The following is a 20,339-nucleotide window of genomic DNA, read 5'->3' as shown; positions in this document are numbered from 1 at the left end:
AGAGGAGTCCTGGGTGCGGCGATGCTGCGACCCCGCCTCCGGGGAGCAGCCCAAGCTCAGCCCTGCTCCTCGTCCTGCCTCCGCAGGGCCACCCACGCCACCCCCAGGCCGCCCGAGGGGCTGCCCAAGCGGCCACGCTCCACACCGGGCTCCTCGCCTAGGCCTAAGGCCCGAGACCGGCCGACGTCCGACCCCCGGCGCCCAGTGGGGGATGCCCGAGATGAAACGACTGTAGAGCGGCGGGAGCCGGGACAGACAGACGGACGGTCAGGCCCGGGGCCGCAAGGGACCTGCAGAGGGGACCGCGGGCGCGGACAGGGCGGGGCGGACGCAGGGTCACCACAGGCTGGGGCCGGCCGCGAGATCGCAGAGGTGCGAGGCCCGCGAGGGCCGGGCAGGGGCGGGGAGCAGGGGCGGGGCGCCGAGGACGCGGGAGGCGGGGGACCGCAGGGCGCCGAGGGCCAGGCGGGGTGCAGAGCGCCGGGCGCCGGGAGCCGGGCCGGGAGGGTGTGCGGAGAGGACGGCTCAGGAGAGCGAGGAACGGCGCAGGGCGGTGGGCAGGGGAGCCGGCTAGCAGGGGAGCGAGCTGAAGGGGGACCAGGGCCTGGGCCCCCGGGCGGGAAGGGTGCCGCGGCCCTGGGCTTCCGGGAGCTCCCGCAGCCCTGCCGCCCCGCCCCGGAGCCGCCCCTTAAAGTGGACGCAGCGCGAACACGGGCGGAGGTTTCCTGAGTCTCAGAAACAGAATTATTACTTTTGCTGCAACTCTTGTTATTATTAATGAAATTTTATTTATTTATTTTTGCGGTACTGGGGATTAAACCCAATGACCAGGAACTTGGGATCCTCCCACACCAGCTTCCCCAGTCTCTGGGATTACAGGACTGCGCCACCACACCCAGCTTCCAGAAAGAAATTTAATGCAAAACAGAAGCACCTTCCCCAACTTCTCCTGTGACTCTCTCCTCTGACAGCTTCTTCTCTTTCATCACGAATTGAAGGCAGGTTCTGAGCACAGGTCTGCTTTTCAAACTTGCTAGACCCCCGGGGATGGGGAGTGGGGTCCGGGGTAGGAAGGTGGGAGGTGTCTTGGATGGTTGGGAATGCCAGACTGCAGTGATTTGGCGATGGCATTTGGATATGGAGAGGTGGCTCCAAGAAGGCCATGTTCATTCATGCAACTAATAATACTTTGTGAGCTCAACAAATCCTCTTGGACATTCATGTTGAATCTCAATAATATGTATTGAGCTAGGTCTTGCTCTCCGCTTGAGGTAGTGGATACTTAGGTCCAGCATTCAGAGGCTAATCATTTAAGGAAAGGTCCTAAATGTGCAATTTCAAAGTGTGACAAGATCCACCAGAGCAATGAAGACTAGGAGACACACATTGGAAGGAGCAGCTTTGGCTGGGGGTGCTTCCTGGAAGGAGCCAGAAGAATAAAGTCCTAGCAGGACAAGGTGGCTTGGGCTGCAATCCCAGCAAGTTGGAGATCACCTGGACAATTTAGCAATTCCCGGTCTCAAAATAAAATTTAAAAAATACAAAGGTCTGGGGCATAGCTCAATGATAGAGAGCTTACCTAATGTGTGCAAGGGCCTAGGTTCAATCTCCAGTACTACAAAAACAAAACACCCTAGAATAGAAAGGAATTTAGAATGGGTTTGGTTTTATTTTGTTGAGGTGGTAGGAATTGAACCTAGAGCCCTTTGAATACTAAGCAGGTACTCTGCCACTGAGCTGCATGCCCAATCTCTGTTGTAAGATTTTGAAGTGTGTATGTATGTGTGTGTGTGTGTGACCTTGAAGAACCAAAGGGAGGTCAGATGACCCTGTTGACCAAGGGAGAGGGCAATGGAGCTTGGGAATCAGCCCTACGGTCGGTCACTGATGGGGCTGGTAATTCAAGCCTACAGCCATCTTCTCTGCCATTTGGCATTCAAGAGTCTGCCTGCCTTGTGCTACCATAGCTGTCTCTAATCAATACCCTTTATCTCTACATGGTAAGAGACTTTCAAAAGTCTAGTCAAGGGTGGTCAAGGGTTGAGAGCATCACAAGTGGAAGGGCCTCCAGGAAATGACCCATGTCCCATGTCCACTGCTGGCAGTGTAATATGGCCACTCAGTAGCCTTAGGAGTATCCATAAATGTGTACCTGGGAAGCTGATACAGTCAGGAATGGGCAGTGGCCAATGGCTCCTATGTTGTTAACTAACAATCTATTTCCTATGGCAGAAAGATGCTGCACACCCTTTGCTGTTCCCAGGGCAGACATCATACCTAACACTGTTTGAAATATGGCCAGTCAAGCCAGGCACCATGGCACTTGTCTTAATCCCAGTGGTTTGGGAGGCTGAGACAGGAGAATCACAAGTTCAAAGCCAGCCTCAACAACTTACTGAGGCCCTGAGCATCTTAGTGAGACTTTGTCTCAAAATAAAATATAAAAAAGTGCTGGGGATGTTGCTCAGTGGTTAAGTACCCCTGGGTTCAATCCCTAGTACCAGAAAAATTAGAAATAAAAAAAGAAGAAGAAAGGAAATACAGTTCGCCATTAATATCTTCTTTCTCCTGAATCATTTACCTACTTTATCCCAACGCTGTGCACAGAGGGCTGGGAATGTAGTTCAGTGGTAGAGTGCTTGCCTAGCATATGCAAGGCCTTGACTTTAATCCACAATACCACAAAAAAATAAGAAGAAATGTGGGAGACTCCCCAGCTGGGTGATTGAGGCATCCTGCAGCAGCCATGCCAGACTGCCCTGCCCTTCTCCATTTTGTGCATGGGCGTGTCTTCCTAGAGCCCCATGGGTGGAGCTATGCTCACCTGTTCCTTTGTAATATTACCCCTTGCCCTGTTTGGGATAGAATGTTCCATGGAAACACCTTTTGTGTGTCCCCTTATCTTACTGTGCCTTTGGGTGTGGCCTACGTAGATGTCAGTCAACCTGCTGACAGTGGACATCAAGACTCAGCCCCCTGAAACTTGACCCCTTGCCTTATTTGAATAGCTTCTCCTCAATAAAAGGGGTCAGCTCTCTCAAACGTGGAGCCACCACCCCAAAGAAAAAGGTATCTGTCTCTTGTGTGGTTATTCTATGCAGCCCAATTAGCCCAGTTCCCCTGGAGTTACCCCTGAGTGTTTTAGTTGCGAGAAACCCAGCAAAAAAAAGGTGCACAGAAGTCTCGTGTATGTCTTATTTGCCAAAATGTTTATAAAGAACTTCACTTTTGTTATTTTTATGGTACTGAGAATTGAATCCAGAGTGCTCTACCACTGAACTACACTCCCAGCCTTTTTTTATTTAAAGATAGGCTCTCATTAAGTTGCCAAGACTGCCTTGAACTTGTGATCCTCCTGCCTTAGCCTCCTGAGTCATTGGAATTATACACATGGGCCACCATACCTACTTGAAGACTTCATTTGAAACCACTGGCCTCTAACAATGTGACTCCAAGCAATTCTCTCTGGACCCTTGCTTTTATGAAGCAAAATGGGGAAGTTCAATTAGCTCAACTAAAAATTCTACAAGTCCTCTATACATACATTTATGATTCTAGAAGTTGGTATTTTTATCAGTAGTTACAAATAAAAATTCTGGAGCTCAGTAAACCTGGTTTCAGTCCCGAGTCTGGGTTACCTTGTCCCTTGGGCAAATTACTTAACTCTCTGAGTCTCCACTCCTCATTTACAAAGTGCAGGTTAAGAATAGTACCTGCCCCACAAGGAGCAAACCAGAAGATGTCTATGGTGTGCTTAGCACCATGTTTCACTTAATGCTATCAAATATGGTCATTTTTGTTATCTAGATAAGTAAAAGTTGTTCTCCTTCTTCATATGACACACATGTTCTCACAAATTTGGAGGATGCATTGTGGAAGATCTCATTAAAATAAAGCCTTTGTGGCATCCTACAAATTCACCTAGAACAGAGGCTTTTAAACTTTAACATCTATCATAACAACCTGGAGGGCTGACCCCACCCCTAGTTTCTGGTTCTGTAGGTTCGGAATGAGACCTGAGAATTTGCATCTCCAGCAAGTTTCCATGTAAGGCGGATGCTGTTGGTCCTGGGAACACAGTTTGAAAATCTCTGATCTTGTCATGGTGGTGAATTTGATAGTGGTTAAGGGCCCCTGGGCTCCATCTCTAAAGAGTGAGATGGTGGTGGTAGCGATGGTGGTGGTCGTGATGGTGAAGGAGTAGTGCCATAAAGAGGATTATTGAAGGATTACTGGGGTCTATGTTACATCAGAGAATGATGTCATACATTTTAAGACATCATGGACAGCAAAAGCAACCAGTTATATCAAATATGTAGGGTGTTTTTTTTTGGGTGGTTGGTTGGTTGGTTGAGTGGTTGTTGTTATTCAATGCTGTGGATGGAACCCAGGTCCTCACAACATGCCACACTGAGCACTGAGCCACACCCCAGCCCAGAAAAACCAAATATGAACCTCAGTCAAAATGTGTAAGGGCAGCCTTTAAAAATCACAGGCTTTGGCTTGAAGTGAAGCCACTTCTCATGTGGATAACTTTATGTGATCTGTTTCAGGATTAGCAACAGCAGGAGTGTACATATTAAAGTGATTCATGAGAGGCTGGAGTTGTCACTCAGTTGTAGAGCACTTGCCTAGCATGTGTGAGGCACTGGGTTCAATCTCAGCACCACCTAAAAATAAATAAATAAAATAAAGGCATGCTCTCCATCTAAACTAAAAAAGATGAAAATAAATAAATAAAGTGATTAATGAATTAAGAGATTGACCATACAAAGAGACAAGAGCCAAACCATCTCTGATAGTAGAACTCTGACCCATGACTTCTGCCACCATATGCCCAGAACATTAGGACTTACTTGGTCAATGACAGCCACCTGCCATAATTTTAACTCCACTTCCAATTCAGAACCAACCCTGGAGAGCCAAATGTCCTCTTCAAATCAATCGTAAGATACCCTCACTTGCAGCTTTCCCACGCCAACAATTTCTCACACCAGTGCACTAGAACCTCTTTTTGTCTCTGGGACCCTTTCCCACTAGCATTTGAGTCTCCACTTGTATTTGAGTCTCTTGTCAAATGTGATGGCAGCTGACTTCCTTGCCATAGGAAGCGCTCAGTAAGTGGCCTATTTTTCCTCATTTGGGTATATGGAACATGCTGAAATCACAATCATTGGCTTTACAGACTCTTCTCAACCGTAGAAAGCCAGGCAATTATTACTAGTCTCTAGTTCTTGGAAAGGTCCCTGCCTCGGTTCAGTCTAGTCCCACTAGGTGGCACTCTTCCTCTATGAAGTGCAGCCGTGCTCCTCCGCTTCCAGACCCGGCTGGGAAAGGAAAAGACCAGGAAAGCCATGCAAAAGCCAGTCTGTCCTGATTCTCCTTTCATATAAACCTAATGATTGTGATTTCAGCATGTCCCATATAACGTTGTTATATGGCAGATGTGACACGCAGCAAGTACTGAGTCCTGGCAAAGCAGGGAATTGGCTGGTCCAGTTCTCAGCCTCTGTACTTCCGACATTCCGTGCAGGATTGTTCTTTGTTGTGTGTGGAAGGGGGCTTTCCTGGGGAGGATGCTTAGCAGCATCTGTGACCTCTCCTCACTTGACACCAGCAACATCCCCTGTCTTGTTCTGTTCAGGTTGCTATACCAAAACACCACAAACAACTGGCTGGTTTATAAAAAGGAAACATATACTTCTCACAGGTCTGGAAGCTGGCAAGTCCAAGATCAAGGTACCAGCATGGGTGGGTTGTTTCTTCCTCTATTAAAGAAGCTAGTATTGGGATTTATTCTTAGGCAGTCTCTGAGAAGCATTAATACTACCAGGTGCCTACTCAGAAAGAAAAAATAGAGTAAAGATGTGAACAGGCAGCAGCTTTTGCCCTCTGCCTATCTGAAGAGCTGGAGTTGGGGGGATCTGAAAGCCGGCCTAGCCTCATCTCCCTAGCAACTGCCACCATAGAGAAAGGAAATGACTTTCCTGAGGTCACGTGCCAGCTTGGGCAGTCAGACATCACCTGTCTTGCCTTTGGCCAATTTTTTTTTTCCCCCCAGGACTAGGGGGAAAAAAATTGGCCAAAGGCAAGCCCTGAGCCCCAGCCCCAACCCTTTTTTATTTTTCTTTCTTTCTTTCTTTCTTTTTCTTTTTTTTTTTTTTTTTTTTTTTTGAGACAGGGTCTTGCTAAGTTTCTAAGGGTCACACTAAATTGCCCAGGATGGCCTCAAACTTGTGATCCTCCTGCCTTAGCTTCCTGAGTAGCTGGGATTACAGGCATGGGATACCACATTTGACTGGCAAATTTTTTTATTTTGATTTAATTTGATTTGATCTGAATTGTAGGAAGTGGTCAGATATTAGGGCTTTCTGGAAAAACGTTCTCCAAGCAAGGTGTGTGGCCTCTGAGGGGCAGTGTGGTAATATACAGCCATTTGGTAGTCTAAAGACTGAGATCACAGCCTCAGGAGGGTTTTAATAGGGGAAAAGTTAGCTGACAGGGCTCGAGCCAGCCGGTACAGTGCCAGCTCATGACCTTGTGTGATTAAACACTTCTGTGGGGATTCTTCCCTGCTCCTGAATCTGGGGAGATTGGCTGGTTGGACCAGATGAGGAAGATGTCTAGAAGCAGGATGTAGAATCTCTGTGCCCTGAGTATGGACAGCATGCAGAAGAGCGGGACTTGGCTGTCCTGACAACCTATTGTCTTCTAGAATCACAGTGGACACAAAGAATGACAACCGCTTCCCCAAAGAAGTGCATGCCTTTAAAAGGGCATCCGGGTGTTCTCATTCTTGTTCCTTTCCTCAATGTTCAACTGGATCCCCAAAGGAAGCCAAAAAAAAAAGGTAAGTATAAAAGTTTTTAAGCATTGCAGGCTTGATATTTGAGACTTTGCTTAATGGTAAATGACATGGCAAATCTAGTGCATGACTTAGTTCTTTTTCATCCTAAAAACACTAATCCTTTTTTTAAATTTTTTTTTAGTTGTAGATGGCCACAATACCTTTATTTTTTATTATTATTATTTTTATGGGGTGCTGAGGATCGAACCCAGCGCCTTGCAGGCACTTAGCGAGCGCTGTACCGCTGAGCCACAACCCCAACACGCTAATCCTTTTGATGTTATGAATACTTTAATTCTTTTTTGGCGGGAGAGGTACTGGAAATTGAACCCAGAAGCACTTTGTCACTGAGCTACATCCCCAGCCCTTTCAATTTTTTTGAGACAGGGTCTCCCTAAATTGCTTAGGGTCTCCCTAAGTTGATGAGGCTGGCCTCAGACTTGTGATCCTCCTGCCTCAGCCTTCTCAGCTGCTGGGATTACAGGTGTGTGCCATCCCGCTTTTTTTTCCCCCTTGGCATTGGGGATAGAACCCAGGCTTAATGTGTGCTGGTCACACACTCTGACACTGAGCAAAGCCCTGCTACCCACCCCTGAACAAACACTTTAATTCTTCTTAAAAAATCCTCCAAAGTAAGCTGGGAGGGGGCAGGGGTGGACATGAAATAGTAATGGTTCTTGGCCAAGAGTTATGTATTACTGTGTCATTGGCCAATTCAGAAATTCTCTGAGATTTCCTGACAAGTGTCGGTGACCTGGGGTAATAAACAAAGGCCATTTGCTCTACAGCACCCCCTCCTCAGCCCCCCACAGCTGCCAGTCTTCCAGTCTTCACAGAGGTGCATCCTGGAAGAGAAGACAAAGCTGTCTCTACCAAAGACTGGGCCCCTAGCACCAGAGGAGGACAAAGGAGCCTTGGGGCTCTTCACACTTTGGCCTCTGTTGTGCCTCTCCTTCCCACCCTCCCACCCTCCTGGATTGCATCTGATAGGGACCAAGAACACACCAGCCTGGGGAGGAGGTTTGGGTGGATGCTTGACTTGGTTTTGATTCCTGGGGGAGGGGGGAGGCAGGCTGGTGGCTGAGGTGGGATGAGGAGGAAAGTAGTAGCTGCCTGTGGAAGACTTGAAGGGAGCTGGCACTGCTGTCCAGCTGCTCTCCAGCTGGCTCCTCTGGAGCTCCACAAGGGTGTGTGGAGGTGAGTCTACGCTTTTCCCTGCTCCCAGGTAAGTTCCCGTTTGGCTCCACTTCATCCAAATGCTGTGGACCTAAGAATAGATAGGAGCTCTTCCTCCTGTGCCAGCTAATAAATAAGTAACCAAACCTCTTGCCAATCAACTACCTTGTGTGTGCCTTCCACTGTGCCTGGTAGGCAGGTAATGAGATAGAAGAGGGATTCTGCCACCCAAGAGATGTGAGCACCAGAGGGTCCCAGTGACCCAAGCTGGAGAACCAGGTCTCAAAAGGATGAGTCCAGCAAGGGATGTCCTGAGAAACATAGCAGGATATGAATTGGACACTGTCCCAGCAATCTCCTTTCAAAGTGAGTGGTGCTGCTAAGTGCAACAGCCCATGCCTGTAATCCCACCAGCTCAGGAGGCTGAAGCAGGAGGATCGTGAGTTCAAAGCCAGCCTCAGCAACAGTGAGGCACAAGTAACTCAGTGAGACCCTCTCTTTACATAAAATACAAAATAGGGCCGGGGATGTGGCTCAGAAGTTGAATGTCCCTGAGTTCAATCCACAGTACCCCCGCAAATAAAGTGGGTGGTGCTGGGGAGAGCTGTGCCCTGGCATCGAGTGGTAAAACTCAAAGGACATGGGTTGAGCCACATGGGGCCTGGGTTGTGTGACCTCAAATAACCTTATGGAGTTGGCTTTTCCATCCACAAAATGGTGGGGATTGATTTTTAATTGCTCAGGGTTGTGGGGAGGACTTAGTGACATGACACGTAAAAGTGCCTGAGACAAAAAAGAGGCTCAGAAAATCTTTAGCTTCCAGAAGGAATCTCAGTGGAAATGTGACATTTTTTTTTTTTTTCCGGCAGGGGTGGGAGGGTGTACTCGGGATTGAACTCAGGGGCACTCGACCACTGAGCTACACCCCCAGCCCTATTTTTTGTATTTTATTTAGAGACAGAGTCTACACTGAGTTATTTAGCGCCTCAGTGCTGAGGCTGGCTTTGATCTCGTGATCCACCTGTCTCAGCCTCCGAACCTCTGGGATTACAGGCATGTGCCACTGTGCCTGGCCTTACTTCGTCTATTACTTAGAGACAGAGTCTCACTGAGTTGCTTAGCACCTTGCCGTTGCTGAGGCTGGCTTTGAAGTCGAGATCCACCAGCCTTAGATTGGAGGCGTGCGCCACCGTGCCCAGCAGAAACATAACAAATTGAGGGAGATGTCCATAGGCCCTTTCTGAAACTCTGTCCCATTTTGATTGGGCTGGTCTTCATGGACCCCTGCAGGCCCTTTCACTTCCCTGATGCCTGAGATGAAGTAAGGCCCCTGCTGCCTGACACTTGTCACAAACCTGACAGAAGATCTCTTCTTGATGATCTGACTTGGGCCTCAGAATGCAACTGTGCTATTTCCATCTTGTATGTGATGACGCTGGGACTCAGAGGCCCAGGCAACCTGCTCAAGAGATGGATTTGGCCATCCAGTCCCAAGCCTGTGCTCTTCAATGGGACATTGGAAGGAAGAAGAAGGAGAGGAAGTAACAGATGTTCTGCAGTGTCCAGGCCTCACTGCATGCAGGAAGTAGGATTAAAGGCTCAGAAAAAAAAAAAAACCAATTCTGCCTTCTTCATCTCACCTCAGCCCTCCATATCTGTGGGTTCCACATCAACAGAGTCAACCAGTTACACGTGGAAAATAGTTGAACATACATATACAATTGAACATGGACAGCCTTTTTATCATGATTTGTCATCCTTGTCATGATTCCCTAAACAATACAACCTAACAACTACTGAAAATAATATTTATACCTGTAACCCCAGGAGGCAGGAGGATCACGAGTTCAAAGCCAGTCTCAGCAAAAGGCAAGGCACTAAGCAACTTAGTGAGATCCTGTCTCTAAATAAAGTACAAAATAGGGCTGGGGATGTAGCTCAGTGGTCGAGTGCCCCTGAGTTCAATCGCCAATACTCCCCCCAAAACAGTAATTAAATTGACTTAATTAATATAAGTAATCCAGAGTAATCTAGAGATGATTTGTAGTATATGGGAGGATGTATGTAGATTATATGCAAACACTGTGCCATTTTATAGGAGGGGCTTGAACATCCAAAGATTTAGGTATCCTCAGGGGGTCCTGGAACCAATCCCCTGTAAATAGAGAGGGATAACCATACCTCCCACACCAGGCCTCATTTTCCAACGTGAAGAGAAGCCAAGGAGAGGCAGGGTGGACCATGAATGTACTGTGGGAGTCATGGGGGTCATGAGTTGGGAGAAGAGGGGACTCCTGCAAGGTCTTATAGACTCTGGCACACAGCACCCAACTTGAAAGGCTACCCTGCCTTCCAGAGCTGGAAAACCAGGGCTTGGGAGAGACCAGGGTATTATTAGCTGGAAAAATTCCTGAAGGGGCTAGGGTTCTAGCTCAGTGGTACAGCACTCACCTAGCACATGTCAGGCACTGGTTCCATCCTCAGCACCACATAAAAATAAACAAATTAAAGGTATAGTGTTCACATGCATATATATATATCTCCTGGAAGCCATGAGGGGCAGGGCCACATAGGAAATGAGAGCAGTGAGCAATGTGTGAGATCCCTTTTATTTATTTATCTATCTTTTGGTACTATGGATTGAATCCAGGGATACTTTATCACCAAGCTGGACCCCCAGCCTTATTTAATTTTTGAGACAGCATCTTATGAAATTGCTGAGGACCTTGCTAAAACTGCCCAGGTTGGCCTTGAACTTGTATTCCTCCTGCACCATGGCACCTGGTGTGGGACCCCTTTCATGGTGACAGAGTCATGTGATGACTGTGCAATGGAAGTAGCTGGGAGTCTGAGACTAAGAGATACAGTCAGAGATAGAAACTAGAAAAGCAGAGACTCCACCTGTCATCCCTCATCAGACTCTGGTCCAATGTGTTATCCTTAAAGAAAACAGAGAAAATAAAATACCATGTCCCTGAATACCCCCTTCTGTTCCCTAAAACCTAGTCAAATAAAGGGAACAATGAAAGCAGGTCTGGGCTAGAATATCTGGATACATATTATCTTGAAGGACACTGATTTTCTCTCACGTATTCTGAGAATTAGGGCAAGTTAATGTTATCTGTAGAAAACGGCTTTCTTGTATGCATGCCAGGACAAGTGCCCCTTAAGGTGCCGATCATACAATGGGACAAAACAATCTAAACTGATGCTTCCTTTGTAACCTACCTATAAACCTCCCTCCTTGCAGAAACTCAGGTGACCAGGGCACTGTGGAGAGGGAAGTGCTCATCCAGGCTGCTGCCCCTGGGCAAAGCACTGTGATCAGGAAGAGATGCTACTTTCTAGTGAGATACCCCGGGGTACCGCATGCAGCAGAGCTATTCCTGTCCAGCCCATCACCACTGGAGATTTTGGTGAGGTGCCAAAGGCACTGCTTGGAGCAGAGGTACATCTGTCCAGCCCAACATAACTGTGTTCTCCTCGTGAGCATTTCTCAATAAACTACATCTCATATCCCATCTCCAGGGTCTTCCTTGGTCTCTTTGCACTGTCCCACTGTCATAGCACAACTGGGCAGTAAAGAATATGCGCAGAGAACAGAGGCAGAGACATTTTTCAAAAACAAATTAGTGCCCAGAACTCAAAGATGAAGGAGTAACAGTAGGGCTTAGGAGCTGTCACTAAGAAGCTCCCTAGCCTTCTGGTCTACTCTTTGTCATGCACACCTAAGATGCATTGAAATAGCAATTGGGGGAGCCACACACTCAAAGGCCCCTGGGTTCTTTTTGCAGGGGAGGGACCAGCTGCACTCTCCACTCAGTAGTTCTTGGACTTTGCAGCTTGTTGCCATACACTGAGGGCTTTTTAACCAGTCAAAAAGTCACACTTCTGATCTTTATTTAGAAAGTGAAAACATATGGAATGATGCTTCTGAAAACAAAATAATAATTTAAATGCTTCCTTTTTTTTTTCCTAATGCTTCCACTTTGCAAATTTGTATTCTGAAAGTTCACTGTGCTTAGTTGAAATGAGTATTGTGTGAAGGACTAGAAAAGTTTCAGAGAGCTCGTAATATGATCAAAACCTTTAGCTGTGACTATGACTTTTGGCTTGGGGCGGGGGAGTTGTTAGGAACTGAACCAGTGGTGCTTTGCCACTGAGCTACATCCTCAGCACCAGCCTTTTTTTTTTTTTTTTTTTTTTTGAGATATGGTCTCCCTAAGTTGCCCATGATGGCCTCTAACTTGTATCCTCCTCCTTTAGCCTTTGGAGTCTCTGGGATTACAGACATGTGCCACCACATCCAGACTCTCCTGTGACTTTGAACAAGTACCTCAAATCTCAGGTTCCCAGACATTGCTTGTCATTCGAAGCCCTTTATTTTCTCTTTCCTGAGCACCTCTTTTGTGGATGTGTAAGGCTAAGTCTCTCTTCTTTTTTCCCCTTGCCTAAACTTTAGGCCTCTGGCAGCTAAACCCTTCTGAAGGTACCTGAGCTAAAGGCAAGAATGGTTTTCCTTCAGTATAGAGCCACTGCCAGGCTCAAAATCTCCCTTTCATCTGGGCGCTCCTCTGCTCAAAAACTTCCCATGGCTCCCCATTGCTTGCAGCATAAAATCTAAATTCTATCCAGGCCTTTTGAAATCTGGCCAGGCCCACCTATCTGACCTTATTCACCGTTCACACGGTTCACACCGTTCATCTGTACATAAATTCCGTGTGTCCAACCTCCCCTTTGCCTCTGCTCATGCTCTTCTCTCCATCTAGACTGTCTTTCTTTTCCTCCATCTCCCCTCCACTTACCCCAATTCATCATTCAAGATCCTCTGCCAATCAAAGCCCCAGGGAACTTCCTCAAATGTCCCAGTTTGTATTCGGGTCTCCCTTCTGGAAGCCCACAGCATTTTCACGTGTGTGTTCACGTTTATTTGGCGATCCCAAAGCCTGCAACCCTGTGCCTCGAATGTGTGTCCTATGTTAAGGCAGTGGACACTTAAAAGTCATTTCTCCTCTGGGAGCATTTCCAGACAAAAGCCCTGCTCCTTCTATCCAAACCCTCTTTGCCTGTCTTATGACAGACAGTCATTACTTCCGCCTGATTGCAAGCAGCTTGGGGCAAGTGTGGTGCCCGACTCTGCCTGGGGTGTCCCAGGCCCAGTCCAGTCCCATAATTGTGTTAACCGGTCGGAGCAATGCGAGGACCAGGGAGTGACCCTTCGGTGGCATCTAAGTCCAGGTCTGGTTCCCAGCTGGGCGCATCGTGCCAATGGCTCTCTGGCCCAGGTGGAATGGAGATTGCCACGCGGTGGTCTTCAGCATAGAAGGGGTTAAGCCACCATCTCTCTCCCACCCCCGAAAGGCGAGGGGGCGAGTCCGGCAGAAGGTCCTGTTTACCGTGGCTCCCCTCGGCGGCGGGCCCTGGGAGAGGGGTTGCCGTGGCAACCGGCCGGGCGCCCGCCAGCTGCGGATTAGCTCACTGGAGCCGGGGCGGGATGGGTCGGGAGGAGGGGGCGCGCGTCACGGCAGATCGTCGCCGCGCCGCGAGAGGAAGAGGAAGGGGCAGCCCGACGAGTCAGTTCTCGGCTGGCGGGAGGGGCGCCGGGCGGCCCAGAGGAGCGCGCCGCCGAGGCCTGGGGCGGTGGGGACCCGACGAGAGCGCGCAGCAGGGACCCCAGGGGCTCGCCGGCGGCCGTGGGAGGCCGCGCGGACAAAGGCGCGGAGGGCTGCGGGCCATGGCGCCCTGGGCTCCCGCCACTGCCCGGCCCCGCGCCGAGCCACCCGCAGCCTCGGCGCGCCCGGACGTCCCCGAGATGCACCCCGAAGCCCGCGGAGCCGCCGCCCGCGGGGAGGTAGGGCGGGGCCCGGGGAGCGGGGTGAGCTGGGGGACCTAGCCGGGCACTGGAGGCTGGAGGCAGGAAACGGCTCGAGTTGCCCGAACCCGGAGTTGGGAAGTGGCTCTCTGCAGACCGCGGACGCTGGGCTCTGGCGGCCGACCGTGGGGACGCCGAGGCGCGGTCCTGCGGGGCGCTTCAGCCCGTCCGCGGACTTTAGCAAAGTGCGATCCAGACCTCCTCCTGGGTCGGGAAGCCGCGGTCCCTCGCCCAGAGACCTGCAGAAACTGGGCGGGGTCACCGCACTACGTGGTGCTGGGCCACAGAGGACGTGAGTGTGAGTGCGCGTGAGTGTGAGTGCGCGCGGGTGCGCTCGCGGGGGGAAGATCGGGGCGCCTGAGCAGCCAGCCCCCACCCCCTCGCTGTGGTCGGAATTTGCAGTCTTGGGGAAGCAGGAAGGTAAAGATGATTGAATCTTACTTCTCCCTCTTTTTCCCTAAGGATGGAGTTGGGAACAGATGAAGTCTAGGGGAAGTCTCTTAACAACACAGGATATGATCAGGTTTACGAGGGTCACAGGATCTGGATTCTGACCGCCAAGCAGAACCAAGACCTGTGTTGTGAGCAGCCAGGACAGGAAGCTGAGCAGTGCACAGTAGGGCCGTGGATTGGAGCAGGGGAAGAGCAGAGATCCAGCTTTCACCCGCTGGTGCTGGGGAAGGTGCAGGCAGACTTCTGGCTTGTGCTTAGAGGGCTTCAAGGGATGACTTAAACACCCCAGATGAGGTTGGGTAATAATCATTTCTCCTTGCAATATGAAACATCCAGAGTGGAGTAGAAAGTTTTTGGGGTGGGAGGCATAGAATGGAATTCTGAGAGGAAGTCCAGGGCAAACAGCCCCTTTTATTTTTTATTTTGAGACAGGGCCTCCCTAAGTTGCTGATGGTGGCCTTGAACTTTCTCCATCCTCCTGCCTCAGCCTCCTGAGCCGCTGGGATTCAGGTGTGCTGGCTAGAGACCGTTTTTTTTTGAGGCAGGACAACGAAAAGGCTGGCAGAGGGGCTGGTATCCTGTCCTTTATTCTGGGATAATTGAACCCTGTCTGAGCCATGTCTTCAACACAGGGATGAAGAATACCTCTTTCTTCTTTCCAGGAACTCATCATCCTGACTGAGTAGTGAAGCAAAATTAAAACTTGGTCTGACCTGGCTGTGAGTAATCCAGCCACAGAGTGAGAAAGACCGGAGGAGGGACCCCCAGCTCAGGGAAGGCCCACAGAGAGCTGATGCTTGGGCCAAACCCTGGAAACTTCTCTACAGAGAAAACAAAGCAGTCAAGGTTGTTTCAGCTCTGTTGAACAGTGTATGTAAAGTCACTGAGACTCGGCAAGCCTGCAGAGTGGAGGAGTGTGTGTGTGTGTGTGTGTGTGTGTGTGTGTGTGTGTGTGTGTTGGGAGGGCTTAGGGGAAGGCGGGGCAAGGAAGGCTCTTCAGGAGGAGGAGTTCCCAGGGGTCAGATTTGTGTCTTAGAAAGCTCACTCATGTTGGGTGGAGACCTGGAGGAGGATGAGACCAAATCTTTGCAACATCCAGACCCGGATTCTTACTGAGCAGGGTGACAGCAGTGGTGGGGCAGGAAAGGACAAAAGGATTCCCAAGGTCAAGAGGTAGGCACTGCTGTGGACTGTTTTGGGCACAGAGTGAGGTAACTTAGACTAAAATCAAGTACAAAAATGCCCAGGAGAAGAAGCAAAGCAAAAGGAGTGGACATTTTGAATGGCCCAAATTGAGCAGATCACAATACTTGGACAATGAACTTGGCTCTAAGTTTTCTGGCAACTTAGGAACAAACAAAAATAAACTGGATTGCATAGTTTTGGATTTGGGACAACAGAAAGCATACAAATTAATTTTCAGAACAAGATTTTTTTCCTGGAATTGAACTCAGCTGGGAGTTTATCAAGGGAACTTTATGTAAAGATTAAGAGAGTGACATAGAAAAAAAAGTCTTCATTATATAAACAAAACAAAAATATGGATAATACAATAAAAAGGAAAAAAATCATTATTGGTGTTACAAAAGATAGGAAGATGGAACTGCACATGACTTGCTTCCGATGCCATCTGCCTCTTAGGACTTAGGGGAGCGTACTTAGGGCTGTCAGCTTTGGGTGTGGACAGTCATGACACAGAACTGCTAGAGCCAGGGAACCCAGTAGAGAGCAGACAGTGGTCACTCAAGGGAAGAAGTGACATCTATTTCCGTGAATATAGAAAGCAAAACCCCCCAGGATGCCCAGCCACAAGGGAAGAAGACACATCCTGCGTGGCCGTAGGTGGGTGGGCTGAGTCTCCTGGAGAAGGGGCCAGGCAGGGCCTCTGGCGTTGGCAAAACTAACCCCTAGGAATCCTGACCAACAGGGCAACAGGCAAGTGGGGTGGGAGCAGCATTTAGGGCTCCATTTCGATTGGCAAATCCACTTCCCAGGGTGGTCCAGGTCTTTCTGCACCCAGACCTGACATTTAGCCTGCATTTAAGGGAGCGGGATTCTGAAGACCAAAGATCCCCTCCCAGGGGAGGACGGGAGTGTGAGAATCTTGTTGGCTGCAACACCAGGAAGTTATGGAGAAAGGAGGAAAGTGAGGAGATCTCCTGGCCAGCCCTTCCCTTTGGTGTCCACAGAAGGCAGGAAACCTGCAGAATCTAGATTCATGCCTTGCTCAGGTGCCTTCTAAATTTTACACCATTTCTTCTAGTCAACTTTGGTTGTCTTAAATTAACAGTGAATAGGTCTAGAATTCTGTCCCCACATCAAGTTTCTTAATTTTTTCTTTTAACTTGGAGTACCATGAGGTTATACATTGAAATGCAAGAGAGGGGGATTGTTCTGTTCTGTTCTGTGGTACTGGGAATTGAACCCAGGGCCTCCCAGGCTGGGCAAGGGCTCTATCACTGAGCTATACTCCCAATCCCAGGAAGGAGGATTTTCAAAATAATTGATGCCTGGGCCCCATCCTAGATCAATTAAAGCAAAGTCTCTGAGAGTGGGCTTTGGGTATGAGCATTTGTTAAAGTCTCCAGATGATTTTAAGGTACAGCCAGTTGCTTTAACATCACGGGAGTGATAGAAACCTCAGATTGCAAAAGAAGCAGGGTGGGCTGGGATTGGGGGGATGCATGGGTAGTAAGTGGCCAAGGCCCACCCTGCTTGGGCCTGTGTCCTGCTGGTCTCTCTGCCTTACCCTGAGGTCTTGCCAGGTCCTCCTGTGTTCTTGCTGAAGCTAGGGTTCAGCAGTTCCTTCCCTGGTGCTGTGCCTGAGTGGTGTTTCTTGGAGAGAGTCTACTGAAACTGCTTTCTCATGGGTTGGTTGTGTAGACCCTTGTAAGCTATGGCAGCTTGCTGTCCTCAGCTGCACTTCTTAGCATGCACCCCTGGTCTTCTGTGGCTCTGGGGACCCAGCCCTGGGCCCACCTGTCATCCTGTGTATCTGGGCCTGAACCCCTTTTCCTTCACTAGAACCAGCTGACCTCCTCATAATTCAAGGTTACCCCAGCTCTCTTAAAACTCTCTGTACTTCACCCAGCAGAAAAGCTGCCAGGCCACTGGACCCCTTTAAAAACAGAAGGTGAGTGATTAACTCAATTCTTCACATGGAAAACGATGGTCAGATTGTCTTTTATGGCCGGTGTTAAAAATCAGTGCCTGATTTGGGCAAAAATCTATCCTGTCAGCTCTCTCTCCTAATATTTGCCTAAATATTAGGCTCTTTACCAGCTGGGGCCTAGAGCTGTTGCTTGGTCCTTGGCTGTAGTTCAGTGGGGCTAAAAGAGAGGTAAGCCTGAGACCCCTTTCTAACTGGCTGAACTGTGGAAATCCAAGTTATGGGTTTTTCTCCTGGCCTCAGGGAAGGCAGGGGTGAATCAATCTGTAGCAAGTTTAGGGAAAACACTGAGTCCCTCAGTGGTACGGATTGAGCTGGGAAGGGGCTGGGATGGGGAGCTGTGGACGTGACCTTGACCGTGACCACAGCTGTACTCTATCATGACTAGGCCTTCCATAGGCTGCAGGTCTCACCCCAAGAGCTTGTCAGAGCAGTTCAAGTAGAGTGTTAAATGTGTTTCCTTCTGTTATTTTGGTCTTTAAAAAAGTGTACTTTACAGTTTTAATTTTCCTTATATATATAAATTTTCTATGTATACATATGTAAAATCTGAAAATCATATTTGCTGTGAAACTTAAGCAATACATGAAAAGAATAAGATGAGAAATGAAAGTTTATTCTATACTATCCCCTGCCTGAAAGGCCGGCACTGTTTGGTATATATCATGAATCCTCCTAGACATTTTTTCTTGGCATATGATATGTTTGTTTATTTACAGAAATAGAGGCAAGTGTTACTTACTGGTCTGCAACATGTTATCATAATGTAAAAACATTTTGTGAGGGCAATTTTTGTGTAGTGCTTACACAGCCTTCTTTATAACAGCTTCCCAGGTTTCCTTTATATGGATTGATTTAATTTGTTTAACAAAACTGGTTTATGGGCAATTGGCTGTTTTCAATTTTAGCTATTATAAGTGATGTTGTCACAAACCCTCTCCAGCCCTTGTCCCAGTATTCCATAAGATACAATCCTAGGCTGGGGATATAGCTAGTTGGTAGAGTGCTTGCCTTGCATGCACAAGGCCCTGGGTTCAATCCCTAGTAACACATACACACACACACACACACACAAAAAAAAAAAAAAAAAAATCTGAAAACAATCCAACCCTAGAAGTGGAATTGCTACATTAAAATAGGTTTCAGGGCTGGGGTATAGCTCAGTGGTACCACATTTGCCTAGCTTATCCAAAGCCTGGGGTTCCATTCCTGGTCTACCAAAAAGAAGAAAAAAATGAAAAACTAAGTGCTCAGTGGTAGAGCACTTGCCTAACATGTGTGAGGCACTGGGTTTGATTCTCAGCACAACATATAAATAAATAAAATAAAGGTCCATCGACAATTAGAAAAAAAATATTTTAAAAAAATCACAAACTGGGTCAGTTTCTAAAGCAAAAAGGGAGTTCTCTCTCTCTCTCCTCCTCTCTTCTACTCTTTTCTTCTGGGAAATGAAAACCCAGAGTTCAAATAAATAATAACAAACAATAAAAACAGAAACGTGCACTAAAAACAAAAAGTTTTAACAGAAGGGATGGGTTTACATTGCCCAGGGTGGCCCCAAATTTCTAAATGATCTTCCTGTCTCTGCCTCCTGAGTAACTGGGACTATAGGCACGTGCCCCTGTGCCTAGCATAAAAAATGAGTTGTCAATTGATGTACAACAGGCTGAACCTGGACCGTCCTATAACTGCATCTCGTGGCAAAGGCTGAGGGTTGGACGGTCCTTGCTGGGGTAGGTGTACTGTCCCCAGGTAGAGATGACTTGATCTCATCCCTCTGTCCTCTGGTCTTTCTTATCCCCCTAGAGTTGGAGCCTAAGTCCAGGGAAGGGGAGGGGACAGGTGGATGGCTGCCCCAGCTGAGGCTACATGTGACTTTCTTGTTCCTTTTGAATGAGTTAGAGGAGATGGGTACTACTGCCCTACCTCTCCCTTGGAAAAGTCATAACTGACTGCCTTGCCCCAGCAAACTGGAAGCACCAGAGCAGGACATAACAGCCTTTTTATTTCTGGTTCTCAAGTCCTGGGCAATTTAGGCTAGACCTCCCCAGAAGATCCAGCAAAAGTGTTTTATGGGATTATGCCCCAAATCAATGCAAAAGCTGCACGCACTTAGAGAAGTCAGCTGGAGAAGATGCTGGATGCCCTGGTTTGGTTTCCTGCACAGGAGTGAGAGGGCAGCTGAGACACAGGACTTGCACCCGCTGTGGTTGTAGTAAGGCTAGTCTCTCAGCCACAGACTCGGTCAAGGTAGCTGGTAGGAAGACAGAAAGGAGCTTCTTGAAGCACTGGCTTGTGCTCTGGGCTTCCCTGCCAGGGCGTTGTCTCTGGCTCTCTGGTACTCAGGAGTCCTCCACCCGACACTCTGAGCTGCAGGTGAGATTCATTCCAACTTGGAATGAAGCAGTGGTCATCTAACCCCAAAGATAACTTCCGGGCATCTGTGACAACTGACATCCTTTGTATCTGGTCCATTTCATCATTTGTATTTGTGTCAATCAGCAAACATCCACAAGCTCCCAGGACATCAAAGGGAGACCAATGAACTCTGTTTACCCCCCAGTGAACTACAGTGACTAATGGGGTGGGAAAACAAAATGTCAGAGGAGAGCACTGCTTAATGCCTCTCAAAACAACCACACTTGGAGAGTCCAGCTCCGTGGAGTCAGGGCCAAGGGAGCCTCTTATCCCAGCTTTCCTCCCTGAACTCAGGACAGCCAAGATTCCATGCCTGGGACAGGGGCAAAGAGTGGGGAAAGCGGGTAAAGTGGTTGCTTCTAGGTATACATGCAACTTGGGATTCAGGCTGCTTATTTATTGGA

The 20,339-nt window shown here is 48.5% G+C and overlaps 2 protein-coding genes across 15 annotated transcripts in view; both read left to right on the top strand.

The window, feature by feature from the left end:
• The first annotated feature begins 21 nt into the window (after positions 1-21).
• Positions 22-11,544, top strand: LOC120891816 (uncharacterized). Of its 4 annotated transcripts, none has more exons than XM_078040668.1 (4): positions 22-998; positions 5,645-5,739; positions 6,716-6,850; positions 11,274-11,544. In XM_078040668.1, the coding sequence occupies exon 1, from the start codon at positions 22-24 to the stop codon at positions 727-729; it is 708 nt and encodes a 235-aa protein (XP_077896794.1). In that variant the 3' UTR covers positions 730-998; positions 5,645-5,739; positions 6,716-6,850; positions 11,274-11,544. The 4 variants fall into 4 exon arrangements, with proteins under 4 accessions (XP_077896794.1, XP_077896791.1, XP_077896793.1 ...); XM_078040665.1 differs by having other exon boundaries at positions 7,636-11,544; XM_078040667.1 differs by having other exon boundaries at positions 5,645-5,751; positions 7,636-11,544.
• Positions 11,545-13,524: 1,980 nt separating this feature from the next.
• Positions 13,525-20,339, top strand: part of Dennd2a (DENN domain containing 2A) — a 93,153-nt gene continuing 86,338 nt past the window's right edge. For 4 of the 11 annotated variants that reach the window (XR_013435452.1, XM_078040652.1, XM_078040655.1 and 1 more), the window contains exon 1: positions 13,525-13,874. The gene's annotated coding sequence lies outside the window, so the exon portion shown is untranslated. Of the gene's footprint in view, positions 13,875-13,988; positions 14,316-17,240; positions 17,482-20,339 lie in introns of those variants that run through there. The other 7 variants (XM_078040653.1, XM_078040651.1, XM_078040647.1 and 4 more) reach the window with 5 other exon arrangements.

This window comes from Ictidomys tridecemlineatus, chromosome 2 (genome assembly GCF_052094955.1).
Source record: "Ictidomys tridecemlineatus isolate mIctTri1 chromosome 2, mIctTri1.hap1, whole genome shotgun sequence".
In the NCBI taxonomy this organism is placed as follows: Eukaryota; Metazoa; Chordata; class Mammalia; order Rodentia; family Sciuridae; genus Ictidomys; species Ictidomys tridecemlineatus.
The sequence above is the reverse complement of the archived record's forward strand: the minus strand, read 5'-3'. Positions and strand labels throughout refer to the sequence as shown.